Below are 16,698 nucleotides of genomic sequence, written 5' to 3'. Positions count from 1 at the left end.
TATACTTAATTTTAAAAGTTAAAGTTAATAATTTTTTAAAATATTATTAATACATTTCTTCTCATAATTCTTTAATTAAGTTATTATTTACGTTTTTGGTAAAATCATTTTACTTTTATTCTTGAACATATTCTAGAAGAAAATGTAGTAGCCATTACTCCATTCCTAACCTATATCGTGTTGACTCATTGCTCCCTCCGTTTGACCATGGAATTTCTGCACGTCTGTCGCATGGCATCCGTTTTCTTCGCCGACTTTACACTCTATGCTATTGACTATTTTGGTCTACTTTCTAAAATGGAAATGCATTGTTGAGTTGCACGGTGGTAGAGACTACTTTCATCTCATTCTCATCTCTGTTATGGCAATCAAAATTTATTAAAAGGGATACAGAGTATAACATGACATGTGCAAGCGTTGATCAATGTTCTTGGAGTCGATATTTGAGTAAAAGTTTAACTCCAATAAGAAAAAACTTATAATCTAAAAATAAAAAATTGTTTAATAATAAAAACGATTGGCATGGGTAAATAAAACAAAAGCACGAGATCCGGCATGGTCCAAAAAAATATAGGATGAAAATGAAATGGAAAAAGGGTGGAAACTTTCTTTGCGAGTTTCGCGCAAAGTGAGAAAGAGAGAAAGGGGGGGCCTTTGGTTTGCTTTATAAGGGCAAAGTGGCGCAGAAGAGAGTCAACAGTGACAGTTTGGCAGCAGCCATTGGCATTGAAGTTGGAAGCTTTATCAGATTGGTCATACTTCCCAACAGTAACACCCACCTACCTGTCAGCAACAGTCACTCGTATACTAAATTCCTCAAATCTAGCTTCATTCAAATTCAATTCAATTATACATAGTTACACTCACACACCAATTCACTTGTTTATTTTTTCTTTTTTTTGTTATTGGACCAATTGTCTCTCTAGAATTTTAGTAAAGGGAACAAAATCAATGGGTATGGACAGGTCCCGTTTTTGTGCTTCTTGAGCAGTTATTAGTATCTCCTCTGCACCCCTTTCTTTGTCATAACTTCACAAGAAAGCAAGTGAAAAGGTTTTATGTTTTCAGATTCTCTTTCTCTAAGGAATTTATATCCCCTGTCTGAGGTTTAGCCCCTCCCTGCGGATCCTGTCTTTACTTTAACCCCTTTTCCTCTCTCTCTCTCTCTCTCTCTCTCTCTCTCTCTCTCTCTTTATACTTAAACTACTTCTTCAACCCCACACATCCTCTCGTAGGACACATCAACAACATCAACAACCACTGAATCACCTTCTGGGTCTCGCCTTACACACAAGCCAAAAATGGATGTAAGTCTTCTTTTGGGTTTTCTTTCAGATCACCAATGCAATACAATGCAATGATTGAATTCTGTTGTTATGTGACAGGAATGCAAGAGAAGTGGGCAGATACCGGCGTTTGGGAACTGGGATTATGCCAATGACTTACCAATCACTCAGTACTTCGAGACTGCAAGACAAGCTGGTTTGCTTCGTTACAGTTCTTCCTCCGGAGAAAGTGATCCTTCTTACGTGCGTGCAGATCGAGACCTTTACGCTGTTGATTTTAAGAAACCTCCACCTGTTTGTTCTACTATTAAAAAGGTCTCCTTGGTGATTCTATCTTCACTTTTTAAATTCCCACATTCAATTCAAAATCCTATTTTATTATAATTTAATCAGGTAGAAAACTTCATTAGCATTAAAGTTTTTTTTTTTCTTTTGGTCGTAATTAGTTGTGTGGAATTTTGATGGTACGGTGGTACATGATAAATGACCTGACCCATAGACATGGCTAATAATGGTGTGGTGGTTGAGACGGGACGTGAAATCTGAAGTGAAAGCACATGCCTCTGTGCTCTGTTTTTCCGTTTTATGTTTTTAAATTATTTGTAATTTGTTGAATTTGATGAAAATAAAAAAAGGGAAAATGTGGTGGGTGCAGGGGACGAGGAACAGGGAAAGGAAAAGCGCAAATGTTATGGTGAAAGATAACGTGAATATGAGAAAGCAAGGGAAAGTGTGCGACGTAGCGGAACAGGCAAGGAAGCCAGTAGTGAGGAAGCAGAGTCATCTACACGACGCCGTTCCGCGATCTCCGCCACCTCGACCTCCGAAACCTGTTGATGAAGATCTCTATAAGATCCCTCCGGAGCTACTTCGCACAACTAAGAGGGTTATCCACCTAACCTTAACTTTTACAACATACTAGTAATATGTTTTTATCATTTAGTGATTTGTTTTTGTTGAAAATGCAGAAGAAGATGTTAGGTTTCATTTCCAAGTGTCTGGTTCCTGCTGCTTGCGTTTCGTGATGGAATTGAATTCCAAGGAGTTTTCTTTTTCTTTTTAATTTTTTGAGAAGGAAAGGAAGGAAGAGTGGTCATGTGTTTCTCTGAGGGATTCTAATATAATAGATGGCTATGTTGTGATGGTTTTTGCCGCATCCATATGCTAAGTGACTTTTTTTAAATGTTTTGGAGAATTTATGTAATTGTCATCTTTTAATACCTTTCATCTCCTTCATTCATTCTAGTCGGTGCTTGCATTTATTATCTTTGGATTAAACCATTATTTGTTGGTCAAATGTCTCATGTCATTACTAATCCATAGCCATGCCATTAAAAATTAAGTTGTACTTTAAGAATTTCAAGAACTGTGGATTATATTTTAAGATTGCCTTATTTTTGTTTTCGGTTTGTAAAATTAATTTCGTTTCCTAGTCATTCATTTTTGGAGTATGTTTGAAGCATGAAAAATTCTCTGTAGAGATATTTCAGCGAGATAAATCTGTTGCTATAAAATCAATCAATGAATATTTTTATTATTATCAATTTGTAGATCGTTATATATTACTATACTTGAAAAAATATTTTTAAAATCGGTTATTTTTTATTTTAAAATCAGTTGTTTAATCAATTTTGAAACAATCGATTTTAAATAGTGAATTTTTTAAAATCGGTTAACAACTAATTTTAAAATTGAATATGACACGATCGATTTTAAAGAATCAAGCACTTTTAATATGTGATTGTCATCTTTCATAGCTGCAATTAATCTTTATAGTCTCTTTATTAGAGGTAAATTTCTTGAAGGAGAAATTACAACCTTCTCTTTATCCTTTGGTGGGGTAACAACATCCTATTCAACAACGTACAATTTTGATATTATACTATATTAGAAGAAAATAACACTATGTTAAAATTAAATATTACTTAAATAACATAACTCTAAAGATATCATCTTTACCAAACTCTGAGGCCACTGAAAGAAGGTGTTTAGAGTTTGTTCCATTATTTAAACATCCTCTGTCGGTACAGGAACTCTTGCCTGTGGATGTCTAACATCCATTACTGAAATCCTAACCATATCATCTGAAGGAAGGTGTTTAGATCTTGTCCCATCATTTGAACATCTTCTATCGGTACAAGAACTCTTGCCTCTGGATGTCTAACATCTATTACTGAAACCCTAACCATATCATCTCTCCTATGGTCTGATGGTGCATAGTAGATCTAAACATGTGAATCCTCCCTATGCATCAACAGGATCGAGTGATCATCTCTATTATTCAACCTTGAATTTCTTATTAAAAATAAGCAACGGTCATTCAGGAAACCAAAGAAGATGACATTATGAATGATGCATTCACAAACGTTATTATCGGCATCTAAATTAGAATGTAAAACTAAGTACAGATAAAGAAAAAACATCTAAAACAGCGAAAGAAGTGAATACATTACCTAAAATGCGTGCACTTGCCTCCGACCTAAAGATTGCAGCTTTGAATCCTGCCCCCACCTTTCAACCTTCTCCAAATCCTGAGTTTTTTTTAGAAAACCTCCTTCTTTAGTAGATAGGCCGAGACCACCGCTAGACCTTGCTTTGCTCTTCTCCACTGAAAGGAAGCCTGAGGTGTTTGTCTGAAGCAAATCTATTATATTAACAGATGGGAACCCAGAGCAAATCTCCAACTTGCCTAGGTGTTTGTTGAGAGCTAGAACCGGAAGGGGCTCCTCTGCTGCGAGAATGACTCAATAAAGAGAGATATTTGTATAAAAAATCATACAAGATCGGTTAACAGGAAAATCGATTTTATATATATCTTTTAAAATCGGTTAATAAGAAAACTGATTTTATATATATCTTTTAAAATCGGACATACACAACTGATTTTAAAATGCTAGCAGTTATTTACAAAATTGCCACCGCATCATTTTTAAAATTGACTACTTAATAACCGATTTTAAAAGTGTGATTTTAAATTTATTTTTTCCACTAGTGCTAGTAATAGTATTTTGTTTTGATTCTTAGACTTAAGCATACTCTCATTCGAACACAACCTAAAACTCCTCGTGTTTGTTTTGAATACAAGGTGGGAAGTAGAATACATTGTCACGCAGAGAATTAATTGAAGACGCAAATAGGTTAAGATGTACCACAGGAATAACCATTCAATAAGAAACACCAAACTTAAGTATGTTTTTATTGTGGAACCCTAACCATGCCTTTTTAGTCGTTTTGGTAGTCAAGTAGGTGAATTTTAACTTCTAAACTCAAATTAAGTAGCCTATGAAACATGATTCAAACGACAAATTAATATGAAACACCTCCAAGATATTTATGCATTTACAATTCAACCATAATACTGTTGTCACCTCGAAAGCCTTGTTTGGAGCTGAGGTGACTAATGTTATATAACAATCAAGAAGACCTGTAAGGTCAAGTAGCTTTCTTAAGTGGGGTGCTTCTGAATACAAGACATTCAAGTAAGAAAAACTAGTCTTATGAATTCAATTAAAGTCTGATTGTTTTAGTTTTCTTTTCAATTTTTGTGAAAATAATCTTTTATTTTAAAAAATTATTTTTGAAAATTTTAGTATTGTTTAAGTTTATAAGGAAAAAAAACAAAATATAAGAAATAGATTCTTGATTACTTTGAGTGATTGCTGAAAAAACTATAGAGATAACACGTTTTTAAAATAAATAGTGCTTTTCATAATTATATTGAAACAGAAAATAGATTCTATTTTATATTATTTTATAAATTTACTTTTACTTATTCTTACAATAATTTTTTAAAAATTTAAAAATACAATTCCTTATTACACAAATACCCAACTTATAGTATGACTTATGTGGTAGTTGAACTAATTATTTTAATCTTTCAAAGTAAAAGTTCATCTAATTGATTTTTACGCAAGCTTCTTTTTTTTTTGGGGGGGGGGGGGGGGGTGCTTTAATTTATTCTTAAATATATATTAGAATTGTATTTAGTCCAATTTTTCCTTTTAAGAATAAAAATGAATCAAATGCTATATTGATGAAAAAAAAGGACTTTTTTTTTTCTTTTTTTCTTTTTTAACTGCTATAGAAATAAATTATGAATAAACACAATTCATTCATAATTTTATCAAATTTATTATTTGTGCCTTCGTGCATAAGATTTAGTTCTAGCACAACTCAAAGTAAGATTTGACTAATAATGTGATTAAATAAAGATAAAGAAAGCAATCATTCTGAAACTTTTACTTAATTTTTAATTATAAAGTTTAACTAAAAGAAGTATAATGTATCCATACATTTGCGAGTGCAACACACACCTACATTTTAATTCTTTGACTTAAGTTTGTTCTTGAGTATAAACTGAATCCTTGTTTTGAGATTATAAACGAAAATTGGAAGACTCTATACTAAGTTTCCTTAAGAGGCTCTCCAATGCCCTAAAATGGTTTGCGTTGTGACATGGAAAGACGTGTGATTCCTCGTTGGTTTCGCATTTTTCCTATTAAAGCATACCTATTAGATAGCTTCTGTTCTTGGGCATGAGAGATCGATAGCTTTTACTCAAAACAATTGACCCAACAAAGTAACTTTGAAAATAAATTATCAAACGAACATACCTCCCAAATAATTTCCATTTTTGATGTTGTTTTCGTCATGTATTCGTCACATCAATTGTGCAAGTTAAAACTTGCTAATTATTAAATAAAATTACATTAATGCATGCAAGTGTGTCACGTGATACTTTTAGAAGTCAGAGGCTCTTACAATCTTACAGCTAATTTTGCATGTTTATGTTGTTTAACTTGGAAATTGTATTGAATGCTATTGTGCAAATACCCAGAGGAAGGGCAACTATCCTCTGAGTAGAAGATGAGAGGATATCAATATTCATATAGGTAGAAGATAGTCCTCGCCTCGTTTTGTTTATTCACGAGTTTGAAATACTTTCAAGACTAGCCTTAATGACAATACGCTAATGAAAGTGGATGGACCCAAATTTATAAATTCTCTAATCAAGCGTTGTTATCATCTTGATCTTTAAACATAATTTTGTTGTGAGAAGAAAATCGGTAAAGGAAAATTGAGATAAGAAAAAAATAAACGACATTTAAAGTGATTTTGTATTTGCTTAATAGATTAAATAAAAATAATAATATTTTCTCTTCTCTTATTTGATATATAATAAGAGAAGGAATTTGAGGTAGGTCTCACCCTCTCTTTTCCCTTTTCTTTTCTCTTGTAATCGAATATAAGAAAGTGTCGTATATTTTTTCTTCTATTTTTCTTTTTTATTCTTAACTAAATAATTGCTTAAGGTGGTTCCTTAAAAATTATAATGTGCATTTGATCTTCTTATTTTATTTTTTTCTTAAAGTGAGTTTGATCTTTCTCTGCTTTTCCATCTACTCTTCACCATTACTCGTTGTTTACTATTTAGTTGGGTTGTCTCTTTTGTCAACCTTCACCTTACAAGCTTTGAATTTTCTTTTATAATGCTGTTTTCTTTATTTTTATCACGGAATTCTGATGCACCACACTTGAGTGTTTTAATGACAAACTGAAATAAATGAATGGAAAAAACTTAAGTATAGTACTGTTGGTGTTGTTCTCTTATTAAAAAATTGAAGTACAACTCAATATGTACAATAAAAATTGATATTAAAAGTCAGATACTACTATTAAAAATTGACAGATTATTAAAAATTGATATTAAAAGTCAGATACTACTATTAAAAATTGACAGATTATTAAAATAAAACTCACACTCTAACCAAAAAATAACACCAATAAAACCTATTACCCTGTATTTTTTAACCTAAATTTAATCTTAAACGGGCAAGTGAAATACCGTTATCCGAAATGCACGAACGCTGGGGCAAGCGAGACTGGTTTGCCTCTCTCGTTTTAGTGGTTTGTCCCGAGTCGAAACAACAGCTATCGTTAAATTGGGCCTTATGTTGGGCTTTTTATGGCTGGACTGGGTCCGGATTATTATAATGTCGTGTCTAATCTTTTTCCATTTGTATTATACACTTTTTGGGCGTTTTTTGCTTTAACACAATGACCCAAAAAAAGGCCCTATTTTCCTTAAATAGTACCACACAGACACCATTTTCAAGGATGTAAAATGAAAGGCATATATTAACGAGTAGTACTATATAAACAACTTCCTTCTAGACGCTTAATATTTACATGCAAGCTCTGCACAGTTGAAATTAAATATTACCATAAGAGTTATTATGCTGAAAATCCGCTTGAGAGTTGGGAATTGATAAGCCAGAAGTTGCTGTACGATGTTATGCCTTTTGGAAACAGTATAATTAGATACTGTTATTAGTAAAATATTAATGAAAATAATGTGGATTTGTGCAAATCAGGGAAGAAAAGTCTAAAACCTTATGATATTGGCGGGGCCATTTGTTCTGTGTTTGCATCTTATTGGCGATTGTACCATTCTCCGCTGTTTCTTGTCGATCTCAGTAATTAAGGACCACTTAACAGAAACTACAAAAATGGGGGGCTAAAATGTTACTTCTACATTGCAAAAATGTTTAATGATAATTATATAGTAAACATTAGATTATTTTTCAGCTGTTTTCAAAATCAACAATCTGTTGCTTAGATTATAAGAAAGTTCGTTTTAAAAAATTACTGTAAACATTTTTTGAAATTTCATACACTCATTATATAATCATATAATACTACTATATCAAAAGTTAAAATGGGTCACAGGAAAAACGTGGTATGTGAATTGAATAAGATTCCAACCCATCCATTTCAACTGAGATGGATACCCCTTTGGTCTCTTTCCTTGGCCTCGTGCATGCTATCATTATCTCTTAGACAGTAGCCAATAAGTGACAGTGCATTCCATTACTTAAGATTCCCGCAGTTCTATCTTCAGCCATCAAAATAGCGATTTATTGCTTCGGACAAACAATAATGGTGTTCATGGTTTACTTTGGAACAAGCGGTGCGGACACGAACATGGCTAGAAATAACAGCTTTTTGGGAGCAGTGGGTGGCGCTTATAGTGCCCACGAAAACGACCTTGGAAAATGAAAATTCCTCTCCATCTTCACTTGTCTTGTTTGCGACTTTACTTTACACTAATATTATCCCATACACTATTGTAAATCTTGACAATTCTCATTTTTTTTCAGACCCAATTTTTTTTACATACTTTACACTTTAATTTTGTCGTCTTATACTAATAATACAGGGTAATGTGAGAGAGGAATAATGCGCAACAAATTTATTTTTTTTCAAAATTGCTCGCCAATTTTGGTCCATCCATCCTACGCGTAAACTAAGTTAGAAATCCACTCAATTGAACCTAAAACCAGCCATCCTAACTGAATTCTGTGAATAAGCTCGCCATTCGAACTAACCATCCTTTTGCAACAAACTTATTATAGTAAGTGATGATAATGACAATGTTGTTTTATTGAAAGTAATCATGATCACTTATTGCTACTAATGAATAAAATATAGCTCTAGGTACAACGAACCTTATTATAGAAAGGCATCATCACAGTACTGAGCCTGAATCGTCCTTATTTCCTATCACTCTTTATTTATATGTGACCAAAACAAATTCACTGCTTCTGTTCCTTCCTTAGGATGTACAAGTTAATGAAACAAATACGATGGAATGTCTAGTCACTCAGCACATCGTTAAGAATCAGAATAGTTAGGTATGCCTGACCTGAGCAACTTTGAATATTCTAGCCTGTCGGTGAAAGTATGGCATTGGCAAGAATACTACTGCCTATCAGTGAACCTATAAATAAATTTTGAATAAAATAAGTGACAAAAGTCAAAATACTACTCAAATGTAATATCAATTTGGAGATGAATGTATGTGACCGTGTCATACATATCATCTTAGTCCTTCCTATGGGCAATCACCTCGGCTAATTGGTGCATTAAAGTTTAAACAAAGTTGGGAAAAGAAGAGGAAAAATAAATACCATGCCGACACTCTTCAATGGTTGGCGGGGGGGAAAGAAAACAAATGGGGACCCTACCCAAGTGCCCCACTCTCAGTCCCACGCTTTGATTAGTTATCTATTCTCAGAGCTGTATGATACCAACTTACCAGCAACGAAAACCACATAAAACAGCGCCATTGGCAAAATACAAACAGACAATTTGTCAGCACTCAAAATTGGTTGGCTACACGACAAAAAATTAAGAATAGTAACAAATTTAGAAAGCAAAAACATCAATCACGGGCAGTCAGGAAACGATAAATAGAAGAATATAGTACCTTATATGCAACCTTTAGCAAAGAACAGAGCTTTTTGAAAAGGTATAAGGAATCAAATAGGAATGAAATAAAGGAAAAGTTAAACACTTTGCTCATTCATTCATATGCCTGATTGCAAGTGAAGGAACTGTATGCGGTTAATGTACATAATATGTGAACTTCTCTTTCCCATTTTTACAGCTACCTGAGATGGTTTGTACAGAAGAACACAAGAAATTTATTTACAAAGAAGTGATTTCATTAAGCAGTGTGGGTCAAGGAGGGAGATCTATTAAGCCTTTCAAGAATACCGTTAGCCTTCCTTTTCGCCCTTGAAGTTCCACATTGTGCAAGCTTTGAAAGTGTACCATTGACTTTTTCATCTTCTCTAATTTCCTTCCACTTTGTTCTATCACTAAAACAGATTGTATATAGAATTGCAACACAATTTTCCTTGCTTCGCTCTGACGTGCTTTCCCTTATGATACTCAATAAGAAAGGAACAGCACCTAGATCACCCATTTCTTCAACAGCCTTGGGATGACTAGAGAGTAATGCCAGTATAGCCAATAACTCATCAACTAGAATGTGGTCCATCATCTTGTTCAGAATAACCTGAACCGCCCCTTCACGCACCGTCCTCCCTTTATTCTCATGCACAAGACATAGGTTGAATATGGCTGAAGCAGCATCTTTCATGGCCAATGGCTGCCCCTCATGTAAAAGGTCAAGCAGATGTTTGATAGCTCCAGATTTTCCAATGATGTGCTTGTTGGAGTCGAGAGCCGATAAGGTGAAAATAGCTGCTGCAGCATTGCTTCTTGTTTGAACAGTTCCAGATTTCAAGGCATCAATAAGCAGAGAAATGACAGTCGGATCCTCTGCAAACACTTTCTTATTATCGTCATGAATTGAGAGATTCAGAACCGTGGTGATCAAGTCCTCTTGGAGATCAGAGTCAGCACAAGGCGTGCCAGGCGATAAAGGACTCAGCAACTGCAAAATCACATCACTAGACTCCCCAAAATGGGTTCGAATCGAAGGCATTCGCTTCGTCAACCGGCGAAGCTCTTTGGCAGCTTCTTTCTGATCAGAAACAGACAAGGACAACTTACGAAGCAAGAAGTTTAAATGGTCTCTGTCGGCATCAGTCACAACTTCATGGATGTCGCAAGCAGGCTTTGGCAGCTCAATTCCACGGTCATTACACCACTGCTGAATCATGTCCCGGACCAAATAATTCGGAGTGAGGATTGTGTGAGAGAGAACCTGCTGGGTTTGTGGGCATGTTCTATTACCTTCATTCAACCACCTCTGGATGAATGGCCGATCATAAGTCTGCAAAACAACAATACACCAAATTTAAAGCACAACAATGAATGAGTATTGAAAATAGTCATAGTCAATCAATCCATCCAGGAATGTGAAATACACCATTTTTCTAATCGATTTTATTATATTCTAGCCGTAGTAGCATATGCTTCATCTAAGCTAAGCTCCAAAACACAATTGAAATGAATGTAATTTGAACAAGGGTGCTTAGGGTCACTGTTGCATAGGTTAATTAAGGAAATGAATGAATGATTAATAGGGTATTGCTATGATGAAGTTGAGAAGAGAATACCTGACCGGAGGACAAGATAACAGGATCGGTCATCAAATGGGTGGAAATGGGGCAGCGAAAATGGGGAGGAAGGGCAAAATGGTCCAATCTGTCGGAGAAAGAGGTTCCACTTGCAGATTTGAAATCCTTCAGAGACTTTAGGGTGGAGATGGCCTCGTCGGTGGCTTGAACGGTGTAGTCATCGGTGTGGACGATGGCTTTCACCAATTCCCACAACTTCTCCTTCAACTCCGACGCCGACACCGACACCTCTCTCCCGCTCTCACTCTTCGCCATTACCACCCACCATTCATTCCCTCTTATTTCACCTAATTCATAAAACTGATAACAATTAATTACTAATCAAAATAGTACGCAGTGACACTCATTGACAATACAATTGAGTAATTGACATCACAACTCCCTCTTTCCCTCTCTCTCTCTCTCTCTCTCTCTCCGTGCAGATACCGCGTAGCGTAGCGTGACAAGTGTAAAAATGAATAAAATAGGAAGCAACTTTATTTATAAAGGAAAGGCACCGACCCAGCCCGGCCCGGCCCAGCGACGGTTTGGTTTGGTGTGTTTCAGTCTAAACCTAAGCTCACGGGAGCGCACTTTTCTTTGTTCCACGCCTTCTTTTATTGTTTTTCCTCTCCGCTACTCTCTCACCACTCATGTATGTCAATACAACAAACCAATGTTTTTTAAGGGAAAAAAAAAAACTGAAAAAGAAAAGAAGAATGCAAAATCAAATTTAACTTAACACGAGAAGAAATAGACTTTTTTGTCTTTTTGGGATAATTTTTAAAAAATTATCAAAATAGGCTACATTAAAACAACACGTAGCATGAAAGTTGTTCAGAATAGGGACACACATGATGACGTGTCAAGTCCTGAGAGTGTCATTTTATTAGGAGCCGACACTTACGTGATGATGACACATGTCGCGCCATAAACTTATGTCGTCCATATTTGAGACGATTTTAGTAACATCCAAATCAGAGACAACTATAATGTTGTCCAATAGGAGCCGATTTTAATATTACCGTTGGATAAAAATTTTGATACATCATTTTGTCCAAATCTAAATGTCTATAAATACGAACAATAACTGTAGAGCTAAGAAAGAAATAGCAACTGTGGAGCTGGAAAAGAAATAACAACCGTGGAGCAATCAGGTTATGTTTTAAGCATTATAAATATATATTTTATTTTTATTGGCTATTAAGATTTTTTATTTTGAATAATAATTTTTATTTTTTATTCTGATAATATTTTAAGCGTTAATGTTATAATTTAATTTTTTTGTTATGTTTAAAAATAAGACAGATAAAATATAATGTTAAAAATTAAATATTTAAATATTTGTAATTACAAATGACTTTTTAAATATAATTTTGTTATATTATAAATTATTATGATGATCAATTATTTTTAATGTAGGATGAATGAAATTATTGTTATATTATATTCAAATGGTAGAATATACGAAAGAAATAAGGGTAATTTTTTAATAGAAGAAAAAGATGATTAAGATAGAACGTGAAATCACACTTGCGATATTTAAAAGGAAGATCCACACAAAATTAAAATTGTCTAATTGTCACGTAATTTCTAGATTAATTTCATGAATTTTAGTTGGAACAAATGGTCTATACCATACAACTTTGGATGTATGTGATGATGAAGACATAAATTGCATGATAAGTGCGTGTCAACAACCACATCATAGGAATGTAGTTGAGATATATGTGGATGTTGCGGTCGGTGAAACATCTTCTGTGACTCGTCCGTTAGAAGTTAATTTATCACTCTCACATATTCATGTAAGCGATGACGATGATTATGCAATAAAAAAAGGTAATATGATTTTAATAATTTTAAATTTTTAAAATTAATGCTGCAAATACTATTAATAATATAAGCTTACAATATAGGATCTATATATAAAGATGATGAATATGAAGATGAAGAAGATATTTCATTAAATAATTTTTCTGATACTGAGACAGATGATTATTTTGATTCAATGATCAATATGGAGGGTATTGTAAAAGTTAGCTCAACGCAACAATAACATAGAGGTATGATTTTAGATAGTGATTTAAAAGATAGATTTTCATAACTTATATTTGTAGTAATATATAAATCGTTAATAAGGGTGTAAAATTGACAGATGAATTGTTGTAATACAGAAATTACATTGCCTTTTTAAAATATAACCCCACATTACAATCATATTAATTGGAGCACCCTGATCAAGAATTAAATTTTCTTGGTATGAATGACTCATAATCATGGAAGGAAAGAGATGTATTATATGTTAGATAACTATTTGACATTAAAAAAGATGTAAGAATGGCTATAAAACATTATACCATGAGGAAACATCAAACTTTTTTTGTGGTGGAGTCAAAAGCAACAACATATGTTGTGAAGTGTGTCAATCACGATAGTGGATGTCCTTGCAGAGTTCGAGCATTATTGCAAAAAAATGCAGGCAAGTGAAAAATTATGAAATGGGATGGTGTCCATACATGCGTACATGCTTCAATCTTTCAGGACCAACAAAAGTTGGATTCCAAATTTATTTGTTCATGCATTCTTAGTATGTCAAATCTTATATTAAATTTTATTATTTTGAAATAGAAAAAATATACTAAATTTCATCCTACTAGATATAATATTTTCCTACAAATTGAAAAACTCCTTTATTATATGAGATGTAGATATGGTGAAACAAGAACCATCAGTGCCTATTTCGTTAATTTAAGAGAGAATTAGTGGTCAATTTGGATATTCAATTTCGTATAAGAAGGCATGAAAAGCAAAACAAAAAGTAATAGTCACTGTATTTGGTGATTGGGACGAATCTTATGTTGCATTGTCAATGTTGTTAGAGTACATGCAATTACATACTCCTGGATCTTTATACAAAATTGAAACAAATGATTATGTTGAAGGTCACATCGTGGATAATGGATATTGAGTTTTTCATCATTGTATTGGTCGTTCAAGTAATGTCATGAAGCTTTCAACTTTTGTAAGTCTATAATACAGATAGATGAAACATTTTTGTATGGTAAGTACCGATGAACTTTGCTAACTGGAACCATGCTTGAGGAATGATCAGCCAACATGAACTTACCTATCAACCTCATAATATAAGCTCTAGCAAAGCGAGTAAGCTGAAGTTTGTTTTGGTTGTGCATTGCAACATGTGTAAAGTGTTGGTCCAACCAACTCAACTTCAAACTACTCCCCATAAATGCATCAGCAGGTGGTTTAATACCAAGCAAGTCCTTCACAATTTGTGCCCAATTACCTCCTGTAGCTGCAATCACTGTTTTTCCATATATATGAAACTCTATCTAAATAGTGATGTCCTGAAGAGTTATAGTACACTCTCTAGGAAGCATGTGAAAGGTATGAGTCTTTGGCCTCCATCTTTCCACCAAGGCTGTAATAAGATATCAGTTAATAGGAAAGCATGCCAACTGAGCTACTCCAACAAATACAACTAAAGTAAGATGAAGAAGTATCTCTATTGGAACCCCCTCCATGTCAGCCGGTATAAAGTGACTCCTCATCACCTTCAAAATTGGATGGTCACGTTCATCCCAAATATGCTGAGATACATAAATAGACTGATACCTCAATAATAAACTATCTTTCGGGTCAGGATTTAAAACTCTACTTCGCGATAAAGATGATGTCATCTGAAATGAAATTTGTTAAGTTAAACTAAAATTATATACATTAAAATTAATAGATTAAAAATTCTATTGAATATTATCATTCATTATTCATTATTATCTAATTTTTATTACAATTATATAACTAACAATTTCAAATATTCAAATTAACCTAAATTCTTTTAACTTTAATACAAAATCAAATTTTTATTTATAAAGAATTTAACAACTTTTAAACATAATTTTACAATTATAATACATAACAAGAAATTTAATTACTCTAAATTTAAAACAAAACTTGCTTTCATGGACTAAATTAACTATTATATATCATACTACGAAAAAATTAACAAAAAATTTAATTAATTAATGAAGACCTTTTTATATTTTTTTTTTCAAATTTTATAATTAAATTATAATTAACAACTATTTTAAATAGATACATAATTTTATCACTCTTAATTTATTTATGTAATTCTTAATATTAAATAGTAAATTCATTATTTTTTAATTTCATTATTCTTATTCAATAATAATTTTATTTCTTAAATTATAAAGTCTATTTTCAATATGTAATGTTTTAAATAAATTTGAAGACAGAATTATTATATTTTATAATTAATTTTTATAAATATAATACTTTAAATCTGTTTATCATATACACAAATTAATATAATTAATATTTAAAAACAAGAAAATTTGTGCACCTTTGCAGTCTAGTTTCATCTGGATTTGGACCTTCTTCTTCTTCACGAGTTTTCACCCACTCAACCACAAATCTTTTATTTAAACCATCATCTCAAAGTTACATGCATGCAATCTAAATAAATATTATATTTAAAAATAAAATATATTCACATTACTGTTATTTTACCTTTATAATGTATTTTTTCATACAAAATAGATTCTGGATGCCAACAAATTTCAACAGATCCTGTGTTTTTTTGAATCTGCAAAAGGTCCAATGTGGGAAGACTAACAGAGACAACGAAGGAGAAATGGAAGCGGCGCCTTTGAACAGTCAAATGTGTATGCCACGTGAACCAATCACCTTATTGTTATCCATAACTCAGTTGACACTGAAGTCGGCCTAGATCCAACTGACTCTTTAAGATTTTGACACGTGTTTTCTTTTTTCTCAACTGTTGATCAGTTTTGAATCATTTAATTTTTTTCCATTTTTAGTGTCGTCCTGCTTTTAGATGACTCTGGTGTCACCTGACATTCTCTACTCCAGACTAATTTGTTTCACTTAAATCTTATTTCAGTAATTTTTTTTTAATTACCACAATATGGAAAAACAGCCGAAAAAATTTCCTAAAACCATTAATTAAGTGTAAAAAAGGAACTCGTCACTTACGATGATAAACTACGGTTTGAATCTCCAAACAGTTTCATTTGTGATTGTTATTCTGTTTACAGTTTGATTTTTTTTATTTTTTTTTGTCAACTGGTTTGTATTTTCTGAATCACGAACCCCTCATACAGTTTTGCATGTTATATTAAATGATTAAGTATCCAATTTATTAACTATTATTTTTAATAAATATGAATATATTAATTAAACTTATATTATACTAAATTTGTATCTGCATAGTGCATGATAAATTTATTATAAAAAATAATGTCGCCATTGGCTGGCAATAATGCATGATACTTATTTGAATTAAAAGAGCGTAATCATACTAATTAAATGATTGAACATAAATATTGTCTTTAATTAACATTACACGAGTTGGATGGATAGAATATTATTATATTGATGATAAAAAACAAACTAAAATAATACACACATCTAAAACTCCTTTTGGGAAAACTCAACATTGATTTAGTTGAAAAAGATCTCTCTGTTAAAGAAGTTTAAAT

The 16,698-nt window shown here is 32.8% G+C and overlaps 2 protein-coding genes across 2 annotated transcripts; one reads left to right on the top strand and one right to left on the bottom strand.

Annotated features, from left to right (window-relative positions):
• Nucleotides 1-578: 578 nt before the first annotated feature.
• On the top strand, nt 579-2,523 carry LOC113863057. Its single transcript, XM_027496448.1, has 4 exons — nt 579-1,307; nt 1,386-1,601; nt 1,942-2,172; nt 2,255-2,523. The coding sequence occupies exons 1-4, from the start codon at nt 1,302-1,304 to the stop codon at nt 2,309-2,311; spliced, it is 510 nt and encodes a 169-aa protein (XP_027352249.1). The 5' UTR covers nt 579-1,301; the 3' UTR covers nt 2,312-2,523.
• Nucleotides 2,524-9,478: 6,955 nt separating this feature from the next.
• LOC113862748 (U-box domain-containing protein 9-like) lies at nt 9,479-11,823 on the bottom strand. The gene is made up of 2 exons (XM_027495921.1): nt 11,159-11,823; nt 9,479-10,872 (listed from the first exon to the last, which is right to left on the bottom strand). Exons 1-2 carry the CDS (start codon nt 11,432-11,434, stop codon nt 9,796-9,798), a joined length of 1,353 nt encoding a protein of 450 aa, XP_027351722.1. The 5' UTR covers nt 11,435-11,823; the 3' UTR covers nt 9,479-9,795.
• Nucleotides 11,824-16,698: the final 4,875 nt, after the last annotated feature.

This window comes from Abrus precatorius, unplaced genomic scaffold (assembly GCF_003935025.1).
Source record: "Abrus precatorius isolate BTA unplaced genomic scaffold, Abrus_2018 Scaffold3, whole genome shotgun sequence".
Classification (NCBI taxonomy): domain Eukaryota; kingdom Viridiplantae; phylum Streptophyta; class Magnoliopsida; order Fabales; family Fabaceae; genus Abrus; species Abrus precatorius.
The sequence above is the reverse complement of the archived record's forward strand: the minus strand, read 5'-3'. Positions and strand labels throughout refer to the sequence as shown.